This window comes from Artemia franciscana, chromosome 10 (genome assembly GCF_032884065.1).
Source record: "Artemia franciscana chromosome 10, ASM3288406v1, whole genome shotgun sequence".
NCBI classification, from domain to species: Eukaryota; Metazoa; Arthropoda; class Branchiopoda; order Anostraca; family Artemiidae; genus Artemia; species Artemia franciscana.
The window spans coordinates 16,603,899-16,629,032 of NC_088872.1; the positions used below are offsets into that span (position 1 = coordinate 16,603,899).

Here is a 25,134-nt window from a genome sequence, read left to right on the forward strand (position 1 = left end):
TATACGGGGTAATTTCTGCTCGTTTTAAGTTTTAATGTCGCTCCTTACTTTCAACTTCTAATTTCAACTACCCCAATGCATCTGTATAAAAACTGACAATTAACAAAGGAAAACTGCCGCCTATGAAATAATTAAATAAAAAAAAACAAGTTTTTTTAAATGAAAGTAAGGAGCGACATTAAAACATAAAACGAACAGAAATTACTCCGTATATGAAAGGGGCTTTTCTTCTTCAACGCCCCGCTCTGTACGCTAAAGTTTGACTCTTTCACTTAGCTCTACTTTTTAAAAAAGGAAAAAACTTTAGCGTAAAGAGCGGGGTGTTGAGGAAGAAAAGCCCATTTCATATACGGAGTAATATCTGTTCGTTTTAAGTTTTAATGCCGCTCCTTACTTTCATTTAAAAAAACTTGTTTTTTTTTATTTAATTTCTGGACGTTTTTTAATTCATGCATGTTTTGATCTTGGCTCTCCGCACATAAATAATTAAAACGAAATTTGCATATTAATTTTCTTTTTGGCTAAATGGCTTTCTCATAGTTTTAATCGGAAGATTTTGAGAAAAAAGGAGAGAGGGAGGAAGCCTAGCTGCCCTCTAATTTTTTGATTACTTAAAAAGGCAACTAGAACTTTTAATTGTTTTAATAACATTTTCATTAGTAAAAAATTTACGTAATTTACGAATTAACTTACGTAACAAACTTCTATATTCGTATATTTTTATTGCGTATATGAGGGAGTTCACCCCTCGTCGATACCTCGCTCTTTACACTAAAGCTTAAATTCTGTCCCAATTCCTTAAGAATGACCCTTGAATCACAAAGGCCGTAGAATAAATAGTTGAAATTACTAAAAATATTTTCGCGTAAAGAGCGAGGTATTAGGAGTAGGTGAACCCCTCATGCGTAATAATTTCTCCTCGTTTTAAGTTTTAATGCTGCTCCTCACTTTCAGTAGAAAAAACTTCTCATATTTATTTTTTCCTTGTTTTTCCATGGAAAGATCCTCCCGCGTAACCCCCCCCCACCTCAAATCTCCCTCCCAAACAAAAAAAAATCCCCCTGAAAACGTCCGTACACTTCCCAGTAACCATTACTATATGTAAGCACAGGTCAAAGTTTGTAACTTGCAACCCCTCCCAGGGATACTGCAGGGTAGTAAGACGTCCCCAAAGACATAGTTATTAGGTGTTTTGACAATGGTGAATAAAATGGCTATCTCAGAATTTTGATCCGGTAACTTTTGGGAAACAATGAGCGTGGGAGGGGGCCTAGGTGCCCTCCAATTTTTTTGGTCACTTAAAAAGGGCACTAGAACTTTTATAATTTCCGTTAGAATGAGCCCTCCCGCGACATTCTAGGACATTCTGGGTCGATACGATCACCCCTGGGAAAAAAAAAAATAATAAAAAAATAAATAAAATCGCATCCGTGATTTGTCTTCTGGCAAAAAATGCGATATTCCACATTTTTGTAGATAGGAGCTTGAAACTTCTACAATAAGGTTCTCTGATATGCTGAATCTGATGGTGTGATTTTCGTTAAGATTGTAAGACTTTCAGGGGGTGTTTTTCCCTATTTTCTAAAATAAGGCAAATTTTCTCAGGCTCGTAACTTTTGATAGGTCAGACTAATCTTGCTGAAAGTTATATATTTGAAATCACCATTAAAATGCTATTTTTTGATGTAGCGATTGGTATCAAAATTCCATTTTTTAGAGTTTTGGTTACTATTGAGCCGGGTCGCTCCTTACTACAGTTCGTTACCACGAACTGTTTGAAATGGGAGTGCTTAGTTCAAATATGTTCCTCCAAATGAAGAGAGGGGTGAAATCTCTCCTTCACATTTTTCTGAAGAATGCCTTACAGACAGTTTGAAATTAGGGAGCTAATGCGCTTTGTAAGGCTTTAGACACCCGTCTTCATTCCAAGAAGATGTGATGACTCCCCCGAATGGTATGTTTGGGGACGAATGCGCCACAACTTGGTAGAATGTCTGGAACTAGGAGGCTTTTTGAGTATTGCCTGGTTTGGGAACTTTAACTCGATTGTGTTTTTTCCCATTCAGGCCAAAATCGTTGATTTGCGTCACAAACTGTAAGAAATTTGTAATTTTCTGTAACAGTGGTATTTTTTGTGACTGGAAAAGGGCATTAGAAATTTAAATGTCCGTTTGCTGAATACTCCCCACATATTCCATAACCACTATTTCGGTACGAACGCTACTAAAACAAAAAATGAATAAATAAATAAACGCAAATCCTTATCCAGCTTTCTTTGTAAAAATTAAAAATTCTATATTGTTACGCATATCAGCTTTAAATCTCCACTTTGTGGTTCTCGGATACATCCATTTTCTGGTAGACTTTTCACCAAGATTGTTCCACATTCAGGGTTGTTTTACAAATGTCTACAAATGCGGCATATTCTTATATGCTAATTATTTTTATGGATCTAAAGTCAATTAATGTTATATATCTTGGTATCGGCTGGAAATATCTATATTTTGGTTAAAAGTCTGTTTCTTGGGGTTTTGGTTTCTATTGACAAGATCCACTCTTTATCTACCTTTATTGATGACCTGACTTAAAAGTATGTTACATAAAAGCAAATTAATAAAATTATACAAAAACAGCGCGCAGTGCTTTTGACATATCACAGGTTGTGGCTGAGACGATATGCCATTGAATTTTGTTGTTACAAACTGCTCCTACGTAAATACTGCTCATAAAAGCACTCTTCAGAGTATACTACAAGCTGCCAGGTTTGCAAAGGAGGTGAAATTTGAGCCCCTTGCCAATTTTTACAATTTCTCGAAAAAATTTTTAATATGTCTAGTATCCAACATCTTTGCATTTAATATAAAGAAGGAGAAAAGAAAGAGCAAATAGGAAATAATAACAAAAGAGGGATCCCGAGATCAGTAACTAAACAGGGAATGTGACAGTTTTTTTTTTGCCCCGACACTAAAAGAGTCTCTTTTACCAAGCAAATTACTTTTTCATTTTATCCATGCAGTTTTTTAATTTTTTTTTTTTTGCTAACCAATGTTCTTAGTCTTTAGAGTAATTTTCTTCCAGTCTCAAAAAACTTATTTATAAGAGCACGCTTGCTCTCAATTCAAACTTCCATGCCCAAAATAATTAAGTACTAAATCAAGTAAAATACTTAGCTATAGCACTAAAGTAGGACTTCACTTTTTAAACACTAATTTGAAACAGAGAATTTAGCGTTCAAGCAAGACTATAGTGCTTTAAAACTGAATTTTTTTTTGAGTCTAACGTCTTGAGTTGCTCTCACATACATGTTGTTATTTTGATAATACATAAGTCATACATAAGCTTATAAGCACTAATCATAACCACAATTTGATAATAGTAGCCACAATTTAATCAAAATTTGAAAGTCTTTGTTTTACTGTGATTACTCGCGGTTTATTATTTTGTGTAATAGGAGTTTCTTTATTTATTTTAAACTGAAACTCAAACTGAAAATCAGTACATATTTATTTATACTGAAAAATTTTCAACACACATGTTGCACAATTAGAAAGAGAAAAGAAATTATATATTAGAAATTATTTATTAGAAATTATTTTTTATTTATGAATTATTTATTAGAAATTATTTCTTAGAAAGAGAAAAGAGAGACTGAAAAAATTTCAATACAAACGTTGCACAAATACAATGAAGTATTTCTTTAGTCTGAGGCCATGATTCCAAAAATGGGGTTCACACCCCACCGGTGGGGTATGGTGGTGGGTCATGGGCAGGACGTGCACCCCTCACCTGACTATACATTAGAGCCTTAATTAAAAAAAAACTTTTTCACGTGAATGACGTCGGACTCAAATACATTTAAAGAGCGAAAAGATACATGACCGTACTGTAATGACGTTATGCATTGTGTGAAAGGTGTTGTATTTAGGCAAGGTTTTTCATTAGAATAAAATATACCTAGAGGAAGATCCCTCCTCCACCCAAAAAGACACCAAGCTGATGGTCTTTTAGAGGCACCAAATCAAGAAGACGTAGGAGAGGGGGGAGAGGATTTTTTCTATATAGCAAAAATTGGTGATAAACTGCAAAACAGCTATTAAATTGAAGTAACAAGGGCTTTTCCAAATCTAGTTGGCATGCCCCCTACCCTAATGGGAACCACTGTGGCCTTTTAAGGTTATTTCGGATGAATACACGTTGTTATGAATAATAAGATTTAAAATCACGAGGGGGCACGAGGATTATAGAAATACCTAGGTGGGGCATGGCCCAAAATTGGTTGGGAACCACTGGTCTAAGGATTTTGCAAATATTGAAAATTTTAAGGTGCGAGGAAAGTAATCCGATGCTGCTCAAAATGCGCAAAACATTTCTCCTTTATTTGTAGGGAAAGAGTGAAACCTACTAAAATATGAACCTATTTTGCTTGCTTAGTAGCTATGTGTTTTGACTGAGAATGATAGCTGTGCATTAAAACTGCACAAAAGAGTGCACAAAACTGCACAAAAGTGATCAGGCAAATAGCAATGTAAAATATTTTCTGCACAATCTTGTAGAAAAAAAGAAAAGAAAAAGATAAGCGACGTACCAAAGTTGCACATATTAGGCCGACCAAAAACTTCCTGCAAAAGAGAAATGAGATATTTCTAGAATCAAAGTTCTATTTTGAGTTACTATGACAGACTGAGCGTGAGAATGAAACAAAATGGGATCAAAGTAGCCAAAGCTCTTATAACATGAACAATTTCAGTCACCCACCTGCCTGCAATTCCTGTGGGCATGGTTGTGGACATCTTTGAATCATTTTTGGGTCTCCAATTGCTTTCAAATGGCTCAAAGAACTGACAGAGTATTTGAATTGTCCTGCTGCGTGCATATGTACCTCATTTCTGCCCTAGAATAGATGATAGACGTGATCATCAAGAATTGAAAAGAATCATAACAAGTAATGCAAGCTTTGCCTTTCACAGAGACAATCTGTCTTGGCTTTACTATAATTAGCCATGGCTCTCAAGTCTTTCATCACTTCCACCAAGTTGATAATTCACAAATCAACAGACTAAGGTGTATCAGAATTGAAGTTCTATTATTATTATCACAATTATTAATATAGATTTTGTCTACTCATCGCTACAGTTTCTTTCTTCGCCAGACCGAGCTTTGTTGGGTAAGAGTTGGTCCTCACATACCCGAAACTTTCGATTCTCTGTTCTGGAAGCGTTCTGGTGTGCATCGACTGACTAAAAGCGTATGGAATAAAGGGAGCATTGGCTCTAGACGTTTTGGGTTCTAGACCAGTCAAAACGGAGAAATATAGTTTAACCTAGGAACAAGAGTGGGACTGAAATAACTCGAAAATCAAATTTTTTCTACAAGAAACTGATTGATTTTTCAAAGTACGGGAACCTCCCAAAAAACTGTCAGAATTGGAATTATCAAGAAAATGACTGTTTAAAGCGGTCCTGATCAGAGCATCAATTAAAAAGCAAGAATATCTGTTAAAGTAGTTCCCAGTGGGAAAAAATAAAAATTGTTCCGGAACAGGGCTTCCGCTCCATGCGATTTTCCTGAGATCGTAAGTTCTCAGTTCTGAACTAGGGATCTTGAAGAGAATGTATTTATGAGCATTATCCTCAAAAAAGAGCCTTAATTAAAAAAAACTTTTTCACGTGAATGACGTCGGACTCAAATACATTTAAAGAGCGAAAAGATACATGACCGTACTGTAATGACGTTATGCATTGTGTGAAAGGTGTTGTATTTAGGCAAGGTTTTTCATTAGAATAAAATATACCTAGAGGAAGATCCCTCCTCCACCCAAAAAGACACCAAGCTGATGGTCTTTTAGCGGCACCAAATCAAGAAGACGTAGGAGAGGGGGGAGAGGATTTTTTCTATATAGCAAAAATTGCTGATAAACTGCAAAACAGCTATTAAATTGAAGTAACAAGGGCTTTTCCAAATCTAGTGGGCATGCCCCCTACCCTAATTGGAACCACTGTGGCCTTTTAAGTCATGAATGTTATTTTTTGCCAACGAATCTTAAAAAGCCAAAATTAGTTTGCACAGCAGAGCTGTTATTGATAAAGGGAAAAGAGAAAGATGACTCCCTCCCTTAGATGTTCTAGATCAGTCGGTATAAACAAACTAAATTAAACAAATTACCCTGCAAAGCGATGCAATCAAACTACGATTCAACTGCAATTATATTAAGAATCATATTGCAATTTCAGTTAAGAACCAATCTCAGTTGCTGAAATGACCAATATCTGGTCAATACCCCATATCTGGAAAGCTGATCCCTGATTTGAATTTAAACGAAAACAAGAGGCTGTTCAGTCGGTACCACCCCCTCAGGAAAACAAACGAGTTAAAAAGGAGACGAATCTAATGCCTCGCATGCAAAAAGGGATATTCCTTGTTATTCAAGGTGTGTGCTGTAATTTTCTCATGCAGGATTTTGACCATATGAATCCCAATTGTGAAATTTTCTTTCGAACTTACTCTATTTTCGACAGGTTTCAGGCTCCTTTTCAAAACTCTCATAAATCTATTTTCACAAAAAAGCTTTCACTATTAACATTGACTGAAATAAAAGCTACCCTTTCTGAATTAGCTTCAGTTTGAAATTTTTCTCACTAGACAGTTTCTTATGCCTGTTTAAATTTTTTGTTACTATGGCTCGTGACTCACTCTTTACTAGGTTGCAGCTATCACTGCTGAGAATTTAATGGGCCATTGTCCAACATCCTCCAGGTCCTCAAAATGTGACAGTCGTTCGCTCCCTTCAACTTCAGACTATGGCATTGTCTTGGGATTAACGGGCAGTTTTGATTTCTTAGTGGGGATTTTTCCACAATATCCAGACCACGCTCTATCACAATGTTTCATACGGCCGTTTTAATGTATCCACGACTAGGAGCTTGATCTTACTTGGTTTTAACATACCTTAGAAGTCACCCTCCGTTCTTTTTTTCTCTTTTCTCCGTGGTACCTCCTAGAAAGTGCTGCCCGAGGGTGTTCCGCACCCTCCTGTTTGTGCCTCTGTCTTCAGATGAATAAAAATAAAATCCCAGGACACTGTAAAGCACAAGGCAGTATAACGTTTTGGTCGTTCTTTCATGCTCTGGTCTCCAAACAACCCATGATATGACTTGCAAAGGCCATGACACATGGTTAAAGTCTTTGAGAGTGCTGCAGTTTATTTTCAGATAGCACTGTACATGTTACCCATGATAAAGGTTGTCTGAATGCAATGCCTTGGATCAGTATGGATAATGCTTGCAATCTTAAGGGGTTTTCACTCTGTAGGTGATTAAATTACGTTACATTATAACCTTTTAATCTCAAAGAAGTCCTTTTTAACTAGGCGAACGTAAAACTCCATAAGACCACCAGGATCATCGTCTTAAATTATCACAATCATCATAAGCAAAATATTCAAAAATTAAAATGTGGAGTGAAGACGAAGATTCTGATCAATTCTGAAAGGCTTTTTAAGAAATTTTTTATGAAATTTCTTTTTCAAGTTTATTAATTTCTCATCCAGGAATTCCATTTTGCTGCTGTTGACTCTCCTATAACGTAACATAAGCTTACGTGATGTAAAGATTCTATGTAAAGCTCAAGTCTACATGGTCCTGTTTACGTTACGGAAAAATTTCCTCCTAAGATTATATAGCTTTGAGATAAAGTCTAAAGTTATACTAGTGGGAAAGGTTCTACGATGTAGTGTGAGAGCACCTTTAAACCATAGTGCTATTCGTATCTAAAATGTTACCAGTGTCTTGTTCAGGCTCCTTGTAACTGAAATTACTTTACGGCTTAAATAATTGCTTCTATTCATGATTTCGTTTCGCTAAGTTTTGGATAACGGCATCTAGAAATTTGACATATTTTAGCCAGATAAAACAACCACATTAAGTGTAAACATTAAATTGGCTGATCTATAAATTCCCGAATAAATAATAATTTTTAAAAGAAGATATTATTGCTAAATCGAACCATCGATGAAACGTAGAAATAGAGATACGCCCTTGTTCTTGGTGACTGGCCTTATCCCTGGCTATCTTTATGAGAGCAGTGCAATCCTTTCAAAAAGAGATAATAAGATAACTATCTAATTCAAGCAGGCTTGCCTGCATCGAGGGTTTGGGTCTTCAAGCCCATTCATCCCTTGAAATTTAGAGGCTTTAACGATTTTTCCAGCTATTTTTTTTATATTTTCTATCTTGTCCACTTATTTTGGCATTTTTATCAAAGTTGCGTTCCTGCAACACTGACTGAAATGTCAGGCCTGTTTAGAATAAAATCCTGCGTAAATACCTGAATTCTAAGCTACTCAGATTTTTTCGATTTTACAACAAAACGCATATGTGAAATCTGCACAAGCGTATTGCCAAAATTGCTTTAGATTCTTGTTTAGATAAATCAACTGCATTTACTTCATTCTAGCTATTAATTAGAAATACACTGTTAATTTAAAAACCTCTATATTTGGGAATCTTACCTCCTTGCTTCTTCTGACCTAAAGCCGAAATCCGTGTTCAAGTGTTTTTACACGGCGGCAACTAATCAAATTTATATTCGAACAGAAGTTACTATTGTTTCCATAAAAAGCAATAATCTGAAGTTGCAGATCTAATTTTAGTCTTCTATATTTTTTTTAGGGAGAGAAAGGAGAAAGAGGTGTTGCAACTACAGTCGATGGCAAGCAAATTCCAACAGGATTTCTTGAAGGTCCGCCTGGCCCACCTGGCCCTCCTGGTAAGCCTTTTCTAGCAGGTACCTATTGAGCAAGGGGGGCTTTAAGCCAGAAAGTTGAAATTTAAAAGTATTTCTTTGTAATAATTTACCAATATTGATGCTCTATTAATTAAACTAGTCCCTCAAAAGAATATGTTTCTGCCTATTTCTCTTCTTAGTGATGAAATTATTTTGTCCCTAGGAGCGGGGGGAGACCAAAAAGCATGGGCATTTAAGGTAGTAAAGAATTACAGCTTGTAAAGAATGATTTGATTATAAATAAAATTTAAACATTGTAAAAATTATCTTTATTTCGTACTTATCACAAATATGTAGATTTTCCAAGATTTAAGCAACTCATTTACAGCAAGTCGTGTAAAGAGCCTATTAAATCTAAAATTAACTCCTTGAAGTATATGAAAAAAAAAAACACCCTAAGATGACATTAGGCAATAATTCTAACAGTTGTGTAGTTTATTGAAATACGATTGACAAACAATTTTTTTTTTATCGCGGTTCTTGTGCGCATACCTCGTGTGCAGAAACATGTCAATCTTTCAGGAAAAGGAAAAAAATTGAAGATTTTTCAATTGGCTGTGAATAATGCATAGAAAGAAATATCCATGGCCTTTTGGTCATCTATCTTCCGATGTTGGGGTTCTCGCCTGCATACACTCCTAGTGCCGCAGTACTCCTTCACAGTTGTTACCTGTAGAATCTTATCGTTAGTGCCAGTGCTTTTATTTTTTTTTTCTTTGAAAATAAAAGGTCTTGAATTTGGGAGGGAGGGGCCTTCTTCTAGGTAATTGTGACTGAAAAATCTTTATTTACTGTGTAGCTAGATCTTAAAGATGTTTTTGGGGTCAAAAATCATAAGAAGCTAATTTAAAATCAAATATAATGGGCAAATAAGGTTTTCAAGCGCCAAAGTTTTAAACAGACGAGAGGTGGGGATATTTCAGATTTGTTCTTCTATTTAAAGGCTAATAGAAACAAAAATTTCCATGTGACCATATCTTTTAAATTCATTCTTTTTCATTCTCTTTCAATTTATTTTTTGGGGGAGGGGATATTCCATTTGATCCAGCTTAAAAATTGTCTTTGCAAGAAACATTGCATAAAGTTTACCAAAAATGTCTTATACGAGGCATGCATGCAAAGGCTATGTTATGCGCTAGTTTTTGGTCCCATAAGATTTGTCGCCGGACGACAACACCTTCTATTATTGAATATAAATCCGTAAAGAACCAACAAGAATAAAATAAGAACTGTTTGTACAATAGCAATGGGAACAAAAAATACGACATAAGATTGTATTGCTGCCTCCACCGCTCCCTTTTGAATTATAGTCTTAACTCTACTCTGCAGTTTAAACTTTACTGAAAGCATAATGAATTCGGACGTATATGCGTAGATTGATCTGATTAGGAGGAAATTTTTAGGAATTATCAGTTGAAAAACACCTTTATTCGGTGCGTCTCATCTCTCTCAAGTGCCACTATGAGGGGTTATTCCTTTAACACCATCTGTTATTTATCCATGTGAAGGTCTTCAAATTTATAAAGCCAAGTGATGAAAGTGAGTTAAGCACTAACATTGCGCACTTTAATCGACGTATCTAACAGAGCGAAATATATTTCTTAAAAATCCCACTCTATTTGTTTAAGAATTATGATTAGAATTTTTTATATTGTTTTGCTTCATTTGTTGTTTTTCAACACCCTTTAAAGGTATTTTAGTCATATGTTTCATTTTAGGTCTTCAAGGTCAGAAGGGAGACAAAGGAGACAAGGGAATAGACGGAGAAAAAGGTGATAGAGGAATGAAAGGAAAAAGGGGAAAACGGGCAAGTATTTTATTAAAACTCTTGTTTTAACGATAATATTGAATAGGTTGATAGTAGTTTTTTTTTAACAACAAAGCAGGATTTGAGTCACCATTTTCTGTTCGCCATCAATACATTTGGGTAGATTTTAACAACTGTTTTTGAACTCACCATTTTTAATAGGGATTACGATTTCAATATTTTCTTTTGGTGGATGTGGTGATACCTTCTCGGAAGTTCAGGTAAAATAAAAATATGGAAAAGGCTATCTTTGGAAAATTTTATGAAGTGCTCAAAGCTGCTCTTAGCCATTTTCTTTTCCAGTTTCCATCATGTGTTTAACCGAGGATTTAGTTTGGTATATTGATCGGGCGTGGGTAGCTATACTTAAGTTTTAAGGTGGTAATCATGTTATGCTAATATCAATATCTTCAAGTAAATAACATTTTATTAAAATTATCAATTATTGTCAGATAAAATGCTTATTATAAAACGCTCATCTTGTAGACAATGACTATGATGACATTAGTAACAGCACAACTAAGGTGCTCGCTAATCTTCAGAATATCGAGTAGAATCTAGAAACTGATGCTGCCAATTCGATCTGAATTTTATCTTTTTTAATATATTTATTATGCGGTTTCAAACCAGCAAAACTATGAATTCCCACTATAAATAAGATGCCACTACTGGTGGCCATGTAAAGCCAATTGGGTGTATTCTTTTCTGTCGCATGGAATGAGTTATATGTCAAACTTTCCTGTTTTATGATACTATCATTAGTCAGATAGTAAAAGTTGGACCGAATCTTTAATTTATGGTTAGGAAATGTTACCTTCTCTGTTTTGACAGTATAGTTAGTGTGTGGCTTCGGATATGTCATTGTTATAACACACCTGCCGTGTTATCGTTATAAAGGTGGGTATAATTTGTCCTGCCAAAGAACCTGATGGCGCTATATTAGATATTTTTTTCTCATATGTATTTTAAGCATGAAAAATTTCCCATGTTTATACTAATTAACTATATTGGTTTCAGTTCTGTTGACAGTTGCAATGTAGCATAACATTTTTAGTTTGCTTCATCATTTTAGTAACTATAACCTGTAAGTATCTTCTTTAATTCCTGCACGGCTATTGACACGCATGTTGTTGTTTCAGAGGACTTTCCCAAGGAAAAGGGGGCACACACCGGAAAAAAACATTTTTAGAACACTTTTAAATTTTCTGGGGGGGATGGTATCTGGAAAAATCTTAAGACAGACATGTCCCTTGTATCACAATTTGGTTTTTCTTTTATATTTTCTTAGGTTTGTTTTCCTCATCTCTCAGATTCTACTGCTCTAGTGACTGGACATGTGGATTCAAAATTCTGTGCTAACCTTGTAGAACAAATCTGAAGAGATTGTGGGGGGGCTAATGCAATGAAGAATTCTCTAATCTTGTTCTATTTATTTTGTCTTTCATAGCACTGTTTGATTCAAGTAGTGAGTACAGAATCAAATCTCCGCGGTTTTGTATGGTTTTGGAAATACCTGCAGATTAGAACAAATCAGGAAAAAGTAATATAATATCGGTCAGAAGTTATGTCTGCCATTTTGAACGTTGATTGTGAATGCCTGCTTTTATTTCTTTCGCTTACAAAAATAGTATAATCGAAGGTAAGGCATTAGCGTTGACTTAGCAAAGAGCCATGCACCTCACACGCATCCTCCCCAACTATTTCTTAAAGAAGCCGTGATCATAGACCCTTGCAGAGGGGAAGTAAATCTAATCGGAAATTAATTTTCTAGTACTCTTTATCATGGCTAAAAGTGATTGGTGGGCAACCAGTCATTCTTCTGTGTCCTATGTTGCCTCTGGGTAGCCCTATAGCCCTCATTGGTGTCGAATCAAAATTTTGAAATAACCATTTGGTTCAAGATGAAAGGTCTCTTAAGTGTGCCTCCAGGGTCGACTGATCATATTTTGCTTGAAAAAAAAAAATATTTCGAGGTTTCATGGATATAATGTAACTTGCTTGAATTGCGTTGCACGGACACCATTTCCATTCCCCGTTTCTTTTTTTTCCGATGCCGCAAAGTAAGTGTAAACCTCAAACCGGAGGTATCAGTATGACATTGCGTTTTGGAAGCTGCACAAAATTTATACCCAGGGTCAAAAAGGATAGTTTCGCTTCTCCTTGTCTAAAGCCTTCAGTATGTAACTTGATTTGAATTTTGATAGTATGTGTCGAAGAGGATTACCTGAAGTGTTTCGCTAAGCTTTCATTTCTTCGAGCCATGCTTTTGCTTCCAATTGAAAACTTGTCTCAAGTAGTCAAGCTCGAACGGAGCAAGCTTTCCACGGTTCAGAAAGGGCTACCATCAAGAACTACTTTGGTAGTTCGACTTTTAAACCGACTTTCGGACAGCTTTTTTTTGTTTCAACTATGTTCAATAATTTTTAATAAGCTTAATCAGAGTATGTGACTGCATTTTTTCCTACTAAAACCAGTTCATGAGAATAACCATTTTGAAAGTCTTAAGGAGGTTGGCAACTTCATCTTCAAGGCGCATATTGGAAAAAAACTTATAATGTCGGTATGTAAAACGAGCCATGTCCTGAATCGATGCATCAATGGTTTAAGTCTTAAATTGGTGCAAAAATGAGCGAACTCAAACCTGTGCTTAGTCCTTCCCCGTCATAAGGTTTTTGGGAGAAATATAGGTAGATGGCACATTGTTTGAAGAAGAATCATGTAAGTATTTTCAACCTAGAGGTATTATTATGGGGACGAGATGAATCTATGACCCCTGAACACTAGAGATCATGCAAGAATTTATAATCTGTATGATTGGAGGACCAAAGTGACCCGTTTTCCCTGTAAATATCTATCAAGAATGAAAGCAAAGTGTCAGTTACTGGCCTTCATACAAGGAAGTGAGAGAAAGGCTGAGTACTGTAGAAAACGTGGGATTTGACCCTGAAAGCTCTTGAAATTTTTCAGCATTAAGAAAGTAGCACTACTTAAGAGGATGGTCTGGAAAAATGGTTTCCAGTACCAGTGGTCTGAATTAGCAAAAATCTAGGGAAGAGGGAAAAGTCCATTTTCAGAAGTGTAGGGTGGAGGTGAATTTGTCGTGGTTTCAATCTATTAATGAAAATACAAAATAGGCATTTTCCAATGGAAAAGCTCCCAAAAAAAGGTATTTTTAAAACTAGTTTGTCCAAATCCCCCCTCCCCCAATTGACGAAACTGACGAGTAAATATATATTAATGGACTGTAATAATAGTACTGATTCTATTAATTGTTAAAAAGCCCAAAAGGATTTTCTCTTCTGATCTTTGACGTCCTCATAGGCAGCTACAAGAAGGAGGAGAAGGGCCAACCCCCCCCCCCCCTGCGACACCAAAAATATACCGAAATAGTCTGTGATATTTTTTTGTTAATTTCACCCCCACTCTTCTTTTTGGACAATTTATGCGACCCTCAATGGGTATGCTGTACATAAGAAGTCATTAGGGTAATGATGCATACCTGCAACCTCTTCACTGTAAGCTTGCTTTGAAATTAGGAACAAATTGGTCTCATTTCTATCTATTTTATTATCCTGAAAGAAGACACTAATTGTCAGTTTTGTCCATAATTCCTTCTAAATACTAAGCTTAAAGAGGTCAACCTCATCCGAGCGTTTTTCTGACTACCTTATCGGTACTCTTTGTCAACATTTAATTTACCATATGTGGCAAACTCCTCTTAGTCAAGTGCTATTATCTCAAGTAGATCTGGACTTGGCCACTTAGTGATTTAAGACCCTGGTCGTTAAACAGTAGCTACTGAGATAAATCTAGGTTTTTTGATTTTTTATCGTGATAATTTTGGAGGCCCCATAATTTGAGATATAGTTTTTATTGCCCTGAATGCAGTTATCTATTTTTTAATAGTCTTCAACTTTGCATTGTTTTTGCTGATATAAAATATGCGGGCAATAATATGAAACTTGATGATGACTGTAAAAGATTGCCAGTTACCGATGGTGCCGATGGCAAAAAAACCCATTGGTAGTAAAAATTACATTGAACTATTAAAATAGGTCCTTCACGCCTTAGTGAATCCTTTTTTTACTAGAGTGGAAGTAAATTTTTCAATGGTGATAGTGAAAAAAAAAAATGGATTGGCTATTTTTGCCATACTAAATAGTAAAAAGTATTAAACATTTTGCAAGTAATTTACAATAAAAAAAAGTAGCCGAGACTAATCTATCTTTTATGTTTTTTTCTTCCTGGCAATATTTGTCGTTCTTCTTATATTTATTCCATTCTTCTGTTTGTTTTTGTTGTTTCTTGCAAACTCCAACATTCTATTTTGTTTTTGCTAATATAGCGTAAGCTGAGGCTAATTCAATAGTAACTTCAGCCGATTCAGTAGTTACCGATAATGGTGAGCACACAAAACAATTGGCAGTAAAAATTACATCCAACTATTAAGATAAGTTCTTCACGCCCTAGTGAATTATTTTTTTTTACTAGAGTAGAAGTAAACTTTTAATGGTGATAGTAAAAAAGAATGTCGTGGCTATTTTTTGCCATACTAAATAGTAAAAAGTATTAAGCATTTTCGCAAGTAATTTACGAGCAAAAAGAAAAAAGTAGCCGAGACCAATCTAACTTTTATGATTTTTTCTTATTCGCAATATTTGTCGTTCTTCTGATATTTATTCCATTCTTCTGTTTGTTTTTTGTTGTTTCTTGCAAACTTCAACATTCTATTTTTGTTTTTGCTAATAAATCGTAAGTTGGAGTTAATTAAATAGTGACTTCAGCTGATTCATCAGTTACCGGTAATAGTGAGCACACAAACGAATTGGCAGTAAAATTACATCGAACTATTAAAGTAGGTTCTTCACGCCTTAGTTAATCCTTTTTTACTAGAGTAGCAGTAAATTGTTAATGGTGACAGTAAAAAAGAATGTCTTGGTTATATTTTGCCATGCTAAATAGTAAAAAGTAGTAAGCATTTTTGAAAGTAATTTATGAGGAAAAAAGTAAAAGGTAGCCGAGACCAATCTAGCTTCTATTATTTTTCCTTCTCCATATTGTCATATGTTTTTGATATAAAACAAATAAATTTTTTTTCTTCTTATTTTTTTTTTTGGTGTTCCTTGTAAACTTTAACATTGTATTTTTGTTTTTGTTGAATTCAATGGTGATTTTAACTGATCCATCGGTCTGATTCTGATCGCACAAACCAATTGGTAATAAATTACATCGAACTATTGAAATAGGTTCTTTACGCCTTAGTAGACTATATTTTATTATAGTAGAAGTAAATTCTTCATGTTGACAATAAAAAGAATGTCTTGTTTATTTTTTGCTATATTAAATAGTAAAAAGTATTAAACATTTTTGAAATTAATTTACGAGTAAAAAAGTAGCCGAGACCAATCTAGCTTCTAAGATTTTTCCTTCCTCATAATATTTATCATATGTTTTTGATATATAGCAGATATATCTTTTTCATTCTTCTGGTATTTTTTCATTCTACTGACTTAATTTTTTGTTGTTCCTTGTAAACTTTAACATTGTATTTTTGTTTTTGTTGAATTCAATGGTGACTACAACTGATCCGTCAGTCTGATTCTATAAGATAGATGTTTTTTTCATTATTCTGAATGTTTTTGTTGTTCCTTATAAACTGCAACAATGTTTTTTTTTTTTTATTTCTTATTTTGCTAATACAACGAAAGCTGAAGTTAATGGAAGTGAATACAACTGTTCAGCAGTTTTCTATGTTAGTGAGAGAAAAACTGACTGGTAGTAAAAATATTGTTCAACTATTAAAGATCTTTGATGATGTCAGCTTTTCATCCTTCAGCAGTAAATTTTGTACCTATCGGTTATATAATAGACATTGTATAATTTCGATCGCGAATGATGCGAGCATGACACAAGAAACTAATCAAGCAAGTTCTTTATACCAACACAATTAGCTTTGGTTTGGTTGCAAAATAAATTGTAGCTATATTTTATTTAAGTATTTAGTTTGTATTTTGGATTGGTTTGGTTTATGCAAACGAATTTGGGCTATATATTTGCACATTAGGGGGGGGGTAGAGCATAGCATATATTAAATACAGCAATGGTTTAGTTTACGTATTTAATATATGCTATGCTTTACCCCAAACCCCCACCCCTAATGTGCAAATATATAGCCCAAATTTGTCTCTAAACTATTTTATATTCATCATATTTTGTTTCATTTCATTAGCATTAATCGAACTTCACTTCCCGAGTGTCTATTATATAACCGATAAGTACCTTAATTTTTTGAAAAGCAACCCTATTAGCAAAAGCTACGGATTTATTACGATGCACGAAAATGCACTTTCGTCGAAGTGTCGAAAACTGTGCTAGTGCTGCCAAATGGAAGTAGGATAGTTTAACTAGATGGTTCCTTCTGGACCATTTTTGGCGCACAGGGCATCTATAGATGTTTCGTAGGAATTTATTTAGCCGACGGGCCTTATCCTCGTTGCGGTTACTGGGATCGAACCCCAGGTTCCATACTGTCAAGTAGAGATCAGTTTACTTATAGAATATTACCGCATGCATAAAAATGTGTTTCGTAGCCATCGCCTAGGCTACATCTCACATTGCAAAAGTGTCAACTTTTTAGTAGAATGGAAAAACTATTAATCTTTGGAATGCCAGTTATACTTTCCCTCAAAAACCAAAGCATAACACAGAGGACCATATACAGGATTTTTTTGGAGGGGGGGGGGTTAATATCTTTCGGGGCGAGGGGAGGGGTATGAAAAACTTTAAAAAAAGCCTCAAAAATGTGTTTATATGCTTTTTTAGTAATTTTTTACGAGTTGCATAAACATTTTGGAACGAGGGTTCAAATCCCTAAGCTCCCCCCTTGATGTGCCCTTGATAACAAAGATAGGACTTACAGTGTCTTACAACAATTTTTTCTTTCTTGAAGCTTGGAACCGATAAATTCTGGATGTTTCCTCAGTTGCTTATGGGCGTGGAAATTTTCTTTTCGTTCTGTTGACAAATCACTGATTAATTCTTGCGCTGTTGAAATAAATTAGTTGGATGATTGACAGAGGTGGTTGAGACATCCATTTCAAATAACAAGTACCAGGACAATAATCTGACAGATTCTCTGAGGGTTCTAATAAGGCCCTTCATCATCGTCAGGTGACACGCAGTAAAAACAGTATCCAATTCTATTTAAATCTTAACACATAACCACAAAATGCTATTTTATTTGTAGTTGTCCTCTTCTTTTGTTCTGTGAAATTCTCATGAATGATGAAGCAAACAATTATTAATAGGTGTCCGTGGGTGAGGACGGAGAGTGGAATAGGATGGACTGGGCGTCCTCTTCAACCCTGGTTGACAAAATATATGGAAAGGTTGAATTTTTTTTAAAAAAGTGGGGGGAGGTAGGTATAGGTTGACAATTATCTCAAAAAAATTGATTACACCCTCGCCGACAAAATTTTGGTAGTCTAACCCTCCCCCGAAAAATATTCTGTCAGCACCCTTACCGGTGCCACTAGAAAACTGAACTTTTGAAGAGCAGTGTTGTTTAAACTGTTACATTATACCTCTATGACATTTCTTAGAATTTCAACTCTCCAAATTTCCACCTCTCCAACAAGTTCTATCCCCAACTCTCAGCTATTCCTTTTTAACGAAATTATTTTTTTATTATTTTTTTTAGATGTAATAATTTCAATATCTTGCTCTAGAGATTTTGATCAAGCGAAGAAAATGTTCGCTTACAAGCTAGATTACATATAAAGAACACTTTTTAATTAGATACTTTTAAATAGTTGCCATTATGCAAATTCTAACAGTCGGGTATTTAGATATTCGGTCTTCTATTAATTCGCTATTCCCTTAATGCAACTCAATTTTTTAGTTATTTTCTTTTATTTTTTTGCATGGCATGACAGTGGTTTAAGCTGATTCCTTTTTCTGTTTGCTTGCTTATAACTTGTGAGTTTGCAGTTTTCTTAACTGAAAAATCGTCTCAGCATTCAAGTTTTTTTTAAAGGACTCTTAAAATGTTAAATTTTATTTTATAAAATGAAAAATTGAAGAATATAAATTAACAAATATTTCGTATTCCTGTTCGTTAGTGGATGTAATATTACAATCTAATTCGGAAAAATTTCTTATAGAGCTGACCCAAAAGAAAATAGCTGGCAGGCCAGATTCGGCCAAGTGGCAGTCAAATCACGGTGCTTGGAGTACTATGCAAGAACACATAATTGTGGGAAAAGTTAAAATCGATTATATATTTATTTTAGCTTCACTAGCTTTACAAATATAATATGCAAGAAACAATTATGTCCTCTTCTTCAACGAGAGGAAATGTAGTCAAAATTTGAATAGGAATGTGATGACGGGGACGCGATATTTGTGGTGAACCTCTAATGCGTAGCAGAAAAAAAACATATTATACGATTTTTCGCCTTTTTTTTGTGTGTACATGGGCATCAGCTACCTTTTTTTTATTTGATTTTAGTTTGTTAGTTACAAATTTGCTATGAAAGGCTGCAGATTGCATATACACTTGCAGCTGAAATTATTTGGAAAAAATTAATATCCAAAAATTAAGTATCTTTTTGTTTCCCGCTAATTAATTAAGCCTTCATTTTATTTTGAGCTTAACAATGGTTTCTACATTATTTTTTTGTATATTTTTTCATCTTAATTCAGTCTTTATAATTAACTTAACTCTTGTGAAATATTTATGTAGGGTATAAATGGTGAAGTTGCTGAACGTGGGCTTCCAGGACCACAAGGGCCAAAAGGTGAAATTGGAGAAAGAGGGTACCGTGGAGAAAAGGGCGAGAAAGGTGACATGGGGCTGCCGGGTAAGTTTTGTTTGGACAAATTCTTTAACAGGTTTTTTAGTGTAGGCATTTATATTGAGTACACTATCAAGCGCGTATGGAAGTGCTCTTATGAGACGTGCCTAATAATAATGTTTTGTTTTTTTCCCCATAAAGTTCAGGTAATTCACTTTATTTTGCTCTTTTGATGACTCTTTTATTTTAAAGTAATTTGTAAGAAAAAAATAATTATTTTTCGTACTCATAGGTTCTGCTGAATTTTTTGCGACAACTTTACTATATAAGAGCCAAATTGTTAGGAATAAACTGTTAAATTGTTAGGTTTAAATTAATTAAATAAATTGTTAGGAATAAATTAGGAATAAATTGTTATTGGGACTGGAATAAATGTTACACTGTTGCACAATACCTATCCATTGATACACACACTGCATGATCTCTGTCATAATATTGCTTGCCGTCCTTCGAAGTTCAAACAAATCAACACATAGAAGTGATATACACTATTTAAAAGTGGACTCTGAAACACAAAACACAATTAAAGCGCAATTCACATCCGACTTTTGCCACAATAACAGTTCATTAAGGATAGTTAAATTCAGCAATTTAGTTTGAAGCTACTACAGAACGATAATTAGTCACCCACTGTTTTGTAAAGATCCTGTCGACAGGAATGAGGTAGGAACTTCCAGTTTGGTAATTCAAAGGACGTTGTGTGCCTTTAATTGGAAACTTGAAGTTGAAATCACCCCCTCCAACTAAATAAGTTTCATTGTTTAGTCTAACCTGTTTACAAGTCTAATCCGTTTTCCTATCTTATTTGGTTTACAGGACATCAAAAAGTTAAAAATCTTTCCAAATGTGCTATGTCGTTTTGTCATCTTGTATAACTCACACAAATAGTTGGAAATTCGATTTTTCGGATCTATTATTATTATTATTTTTTATTAACTCAAGACACATTTATAGTTTTTCTGCTCTCATGGTCGGGTTGTGTAACATATAGTTTTTTTGAACTTTGCGCGCTGACGCTACCTATGAGAAATCATATGTTTTGCTCATTATTTTACTACCAGAAGCTAACAGTTAAATATTTTTACCGGCAATTTTATTGAACCAGTAAGGCATTTCTAGGTCTGTGGCCTTAAGGAATATATTATATGAGGGCGACCCCCTAATATACATAATGATTTTTGTTCATTGTAAGTTTTAATGTAACTTCTTACCTTCTGTTGAATTTTTTTTTAACTGGGAAATTTTAAACTGGGGGAGTTTGCCAGAAATCTTATACGAGATTCGTCTTATGTCTTGCTTTCTCTTTGCCGACTCAATTTTACACGTGGAGATGTTAAAGGTAATTGCCCAGGGTAAATTTTCACCAGAATTCAACTGTCTAGAGAATATATCCCTGGGGAGAAGGAATTTTGCGTGGAGGTGGAGCAAGATTTCCTGGCATTATTTAAAAAAATTATCAGAAATTAGATAAAAAAAAAGTTTTTTTCGACTGAAAGCAAGGAGCAATATTAAAACTTGAAACGAGCAAAAATTATTGCGTATATGAGAGGAGGGTTGCTCCTCTTCAGCACCTCACTCCTTACGCTAAGGTTTGAATTTTGTCCCCATTCTTTAAGAACGACTCCTAAAACACAAGGTTCGTTTAATTAGAACCTTAAGAAGATTTTTTCAAAAGTACTAAAATACTTTAGCGTTAAAAGCGTGGCGTTGAGGAGGAGCAACGTCCCCAATATATAAAACAATTTCTGTTTGTTTTAAGTTTTTATATTGCTCATTACTTTCAGTTGAACAAACTTGTTTTGTTTATTTAATAACTGTAAAAGCTTAAATAAATACACTTTCTTAGTGCAGATTATGAATGATAAACTTTTCAAACAGTTCGCGGTAACGAACTGTAAGTATGGAGCGACTCGGCTCAATAGTCACCGAAACTCTAAAAACGGAATTATGCTTATTTTAAGTATATAACACTCATCAACTTCAGTGTTACCCATCAAAAGTTACAAGCCTAAGAAAGTTTTCCTGATTTTTTAAATAGCGGCAAAACTCCCCCCCTCCCCAAAATTCAAGGAATCTTGATGAAAATCACTCCATCGGATTCAGCATACCCGAGAACGCTACTGTATACGTTTTAAGCTCCTATATACAAAAATGCGGAATTTTGCTATTTTTGCCAGAAAATAGATCACGGATGTGTGTTTATTTGTTTCTTTTTTTTCCTGTTCCCTGGGTGATCGTGTTGAAATAATGGTCCTAGAAGATTGGGAGAGGGCGCATTCGATCACATATCAAACGTTCTAGTATCTTTTCTAAGTGACAAAAGAGATTGGAGGGCAACTGGCCCCTTTCCCACGTCCATTTATTTCCCAAATTTATCTGATCAAAATTTTGAGATTGCCATTTTGTCCAGTAGAGTTGAAAGATCAAATAACTATGTCTTTAGGGTAAAATTACCAACACTGTCCGTCGGGAGAGGCCTGTAAGGTATGAAATATGACCGTTGATTATAGTATTTATTATTGGGAATTATACAGACATTTTTTTGGAGGGGGATTTGTGATTGGGTTGAATTTCCACTGGTATAATTTTTCTTGGGGAGGGAAATTTCCGGGGGAGAGGGGTGTGAAAATTCAAGAGAAAGTTTTACATTGGGGGGATTTGACAGAATTTCCATACAAAATTCTTGTCAATTGTCTTACATTATCTTTGCCAACTCAATTTTGCATGTGGAGATTTTCTGGGGGAATTATCCGGGGGCTGTGTTCCGTGTGTGTTGATTTCCAGAAAAAGTTTTTACGGAAGGGGAATTTCCAAAGTGACCGAGAAATCGATTAGAGATTAAACTCTTTTTCAAATGAAAGAAAGCTAAGAATAATTTCTGAGGCTGAATCGCCCGCAAGAAATTTTACGGGGAGGGGAGATTTTTGGCGTGGATGAAACTGTCTAGAGGGAACTTGACGGGGGGTGTACTTTACTTTGGATGAAATTTTCATTAATCAGATTCCTGTGAGGGGGTGGGGTATATTTCATAGAGGCTGAGCGAGATTTACCTGAATTATTTGAAAAACGAACAGAAATTAAATTTAAAAAAAAATCTTTTTTGAACTGATAGTAAGGAGCAACATTCAAACTCAAAACGAACGGAGTTTATTCCGTATATGAAGGGTTTCCCCCTCCTCAATACCTTGCTCTTTGCTTTAAAGTTTGACTATTTGTCCCAATTATTAAGAACGGCTACTGATACACAGGTTTCGTTCAATTATAATAATTGCCTTTTAAAAGTGCTAACAGCTTTAGTGTAGAGAGTTAGGTATTGAGAAGGGGACAACCCTTTATATATGAAATAATTTCTGTTCGTTTTGAGTTTTAATGTTGCTCCTTACTTTCATTAAAAAAACATGTTTTTTTATTTAATAGTGTTTGAGACGATTGTTCATGTATTTCTATCGAATTGTGGTATATACGGTCGATCAAAAAACCTTATAAAAAGGGTAGAGGTTTGAACACATACATTATATGTTTTATAGACCTGTCTTGAAGGCGTTGTTTTTTGTTTGTTTTGGAATGTGGAATTTCAATTTGATTCTGTTTTTAAATACTGATTTTTGGCTTTTGTCCACAACACACAAAGCATTTGCGATTGGTGCAATCATCTAGATTTGATAAGCTATGCAGATTTATTTTCCGTGTTTCAAATAGTGTTTTTTGCACGAAAATTATGCAACATTTCAAGTCTAATATCAAATCTTAGTGAGTAGTTTTTCTATGGATGTATAATTTTACTTTTCATTCAGAAGGGGTAGCTATTCTACGTCCAACCTTTGTCAAAGACCACGAACGCTTGGCTTTTATATATCACTATATAATTAACATAAAAAATATCATGTAATCGAAATGAGAAGGTATAGCCTACTATTAACAACATTTGCTTTCAATTTCAGTGAAATGAGATACTCTTTCAGTGACTATTTTTCAATCCAATTTTTTCATATCACAAAAAAACTCAGCACTTCTTGAAGGCTTTTGTGCGTTAGCCTTTTTCAGGACAACATATTCTACTTTTTTTTTTGCTTAGCGCAAGTGAGGCTTCCTAGAGCAGAAGGGTGATGATGTCGAGTATTATTTTTGCACGACTTCGGCAGCTAAAATAAAATATAAAAAATTAAAAGAAAAATGTGTTCAAAAAACAGTGCGGTCATTTCTCTTGCTCAGGAAGCAGAGTATTGTGTCATAGATTTACTACGTTTGGTAGAAAATAGATGTACCCAAAAAAAGAAAAGATTAAATCAATGATTACTACATTTTTAAAGAGCAACTTCCTCTTTACGTGGTGTTCATAATGCCTAGTTTATATCATCCATGAGTTACCCTGGTCAGATAAAACATTTGACTGAAATTAATCAGATGCTACCAAGTAATATTTTTGAACGATTAAGCGTAGATCTATTAGCCGAAAAAAAAAATATGTTGAAAAAAAGTGCTGCCGTCCCTTTGGCTCAGGAAACGTCGTATTGTGTCCTATTTTTTTCATTTCACAAAAAAAAACTCAACACTTCTTGAAGGCTTTTGTGTGTTACCTCTGTTCAGGAAAACATATTCTACCTTTATTTTGCTTGGCGCAAGTGAGGCTTCCTAGAGCAGAAGGATGATGCTGTCGAGTATTATTTTTACACGACTTGCACGACTTTGGCAGCTAAAAAAAAAAATAATCTGTTCAAAAAACAGTGCAGCTGTGTTTAGTAGCATCTGATTTCTCTTGCTCAGGAAGTATCGTATTATGTCCTAGATTTACTACGTTTGGTAGAAAATAGATGTACCCGAAAATAGATATACCTGGTTTGGCATGTCTTGATTATTTTGAAAATGAATGAAACTACTCGTTGCCAATGAGAGACCACGAAACTAGGCAACCGCTGTTTGCCGTTTCTATAATCCTTAATCTACACTTAAATATTGTCAGAGATTTAGGCACAGTTTTGGTCTTATTATTTTCTGTTTCATCAATTTGCAACATAGCATTCCTTGAATATACAACTACAATTTAAACGTGTTAGGTATGTAATATATCAAAAAAATTTTCCGGGTATGAATTCACAATTTCAATTTCCAACAGCATAAAAAAAAACCTAACCGACGTCAATGTCAGGCATAGGTGTAAGATTTTGGATTAAAAGGGGGTTTAATTTATCGAGATTTGAGGGGACACGAACAAGAATACTTCTTCTGCATCAATTGTAGATGCTAAATTCCATCAGCTGATTCCATACAAGTAGATCTTTATAATCATTAATCCATATTGTTATAATCATTAACCGATATAATCATTAATTCATATTTGGGTATTACTTTCGCCGCTTATTTTTTCATCAGTTTCATTTGTTTCCCACATAATTTCCCAGTCTATAGCTAGAATTGAAACGTCTTGGCTATGCAGTCTATACCTTTGACCTGCAATTACGGATTTGCCTCTCAGATAGTCAACATTAAACCCATTTATCATTATGATGACAGCTCAAACAACTATCCCGAAGATTAATAGAAGAAAGGCCGTTAACTAGGAATTGACTGCTTCTGATGACCTTATTTGCTACATAAACTTGATGAATCGTCTAAAATTGCTTCACAGTTCATAAATAGGAGAACTTTTGATAAATTAATGCTTACACTACTTGGAGAAATTGTGCTATTATT

The 25,134-nt window shown here is 34.7% G+C and overlaps 1 protein-coding gene across 16 annotated transcripts in view; it reads left to right on the plus strand.

The window, feature by feature from the left end:
* Nucleotides 1-25,134, plus strand: part of LOC136031843 (collagen alpha chain CG42342-like) — a 199,011-nt gene that overhangs the window by 119,104 nt on the left and 54,773 nt on the right. For all 16 annotated transcript variants that reach the window (XM_065711681.1, XM_065711682.1, XM_065711687.1 and 13 more), the window contains 3 exons: nt 8,667-8,763; nt 10,500-10,588; nt 19,332-19,449. In XM_065711681.1, coding sequence (XP_065567753.1) covers nt 8,667-8,763; nt 10,500-10,588; nt 19,332-19,449 — 304 coding nt within the window. The remainder of the gene's footprint in view (nt 1-8,666; nt 8,764-10,499; nt 10,589-19,331; nt 19,450-25,134) is intronic.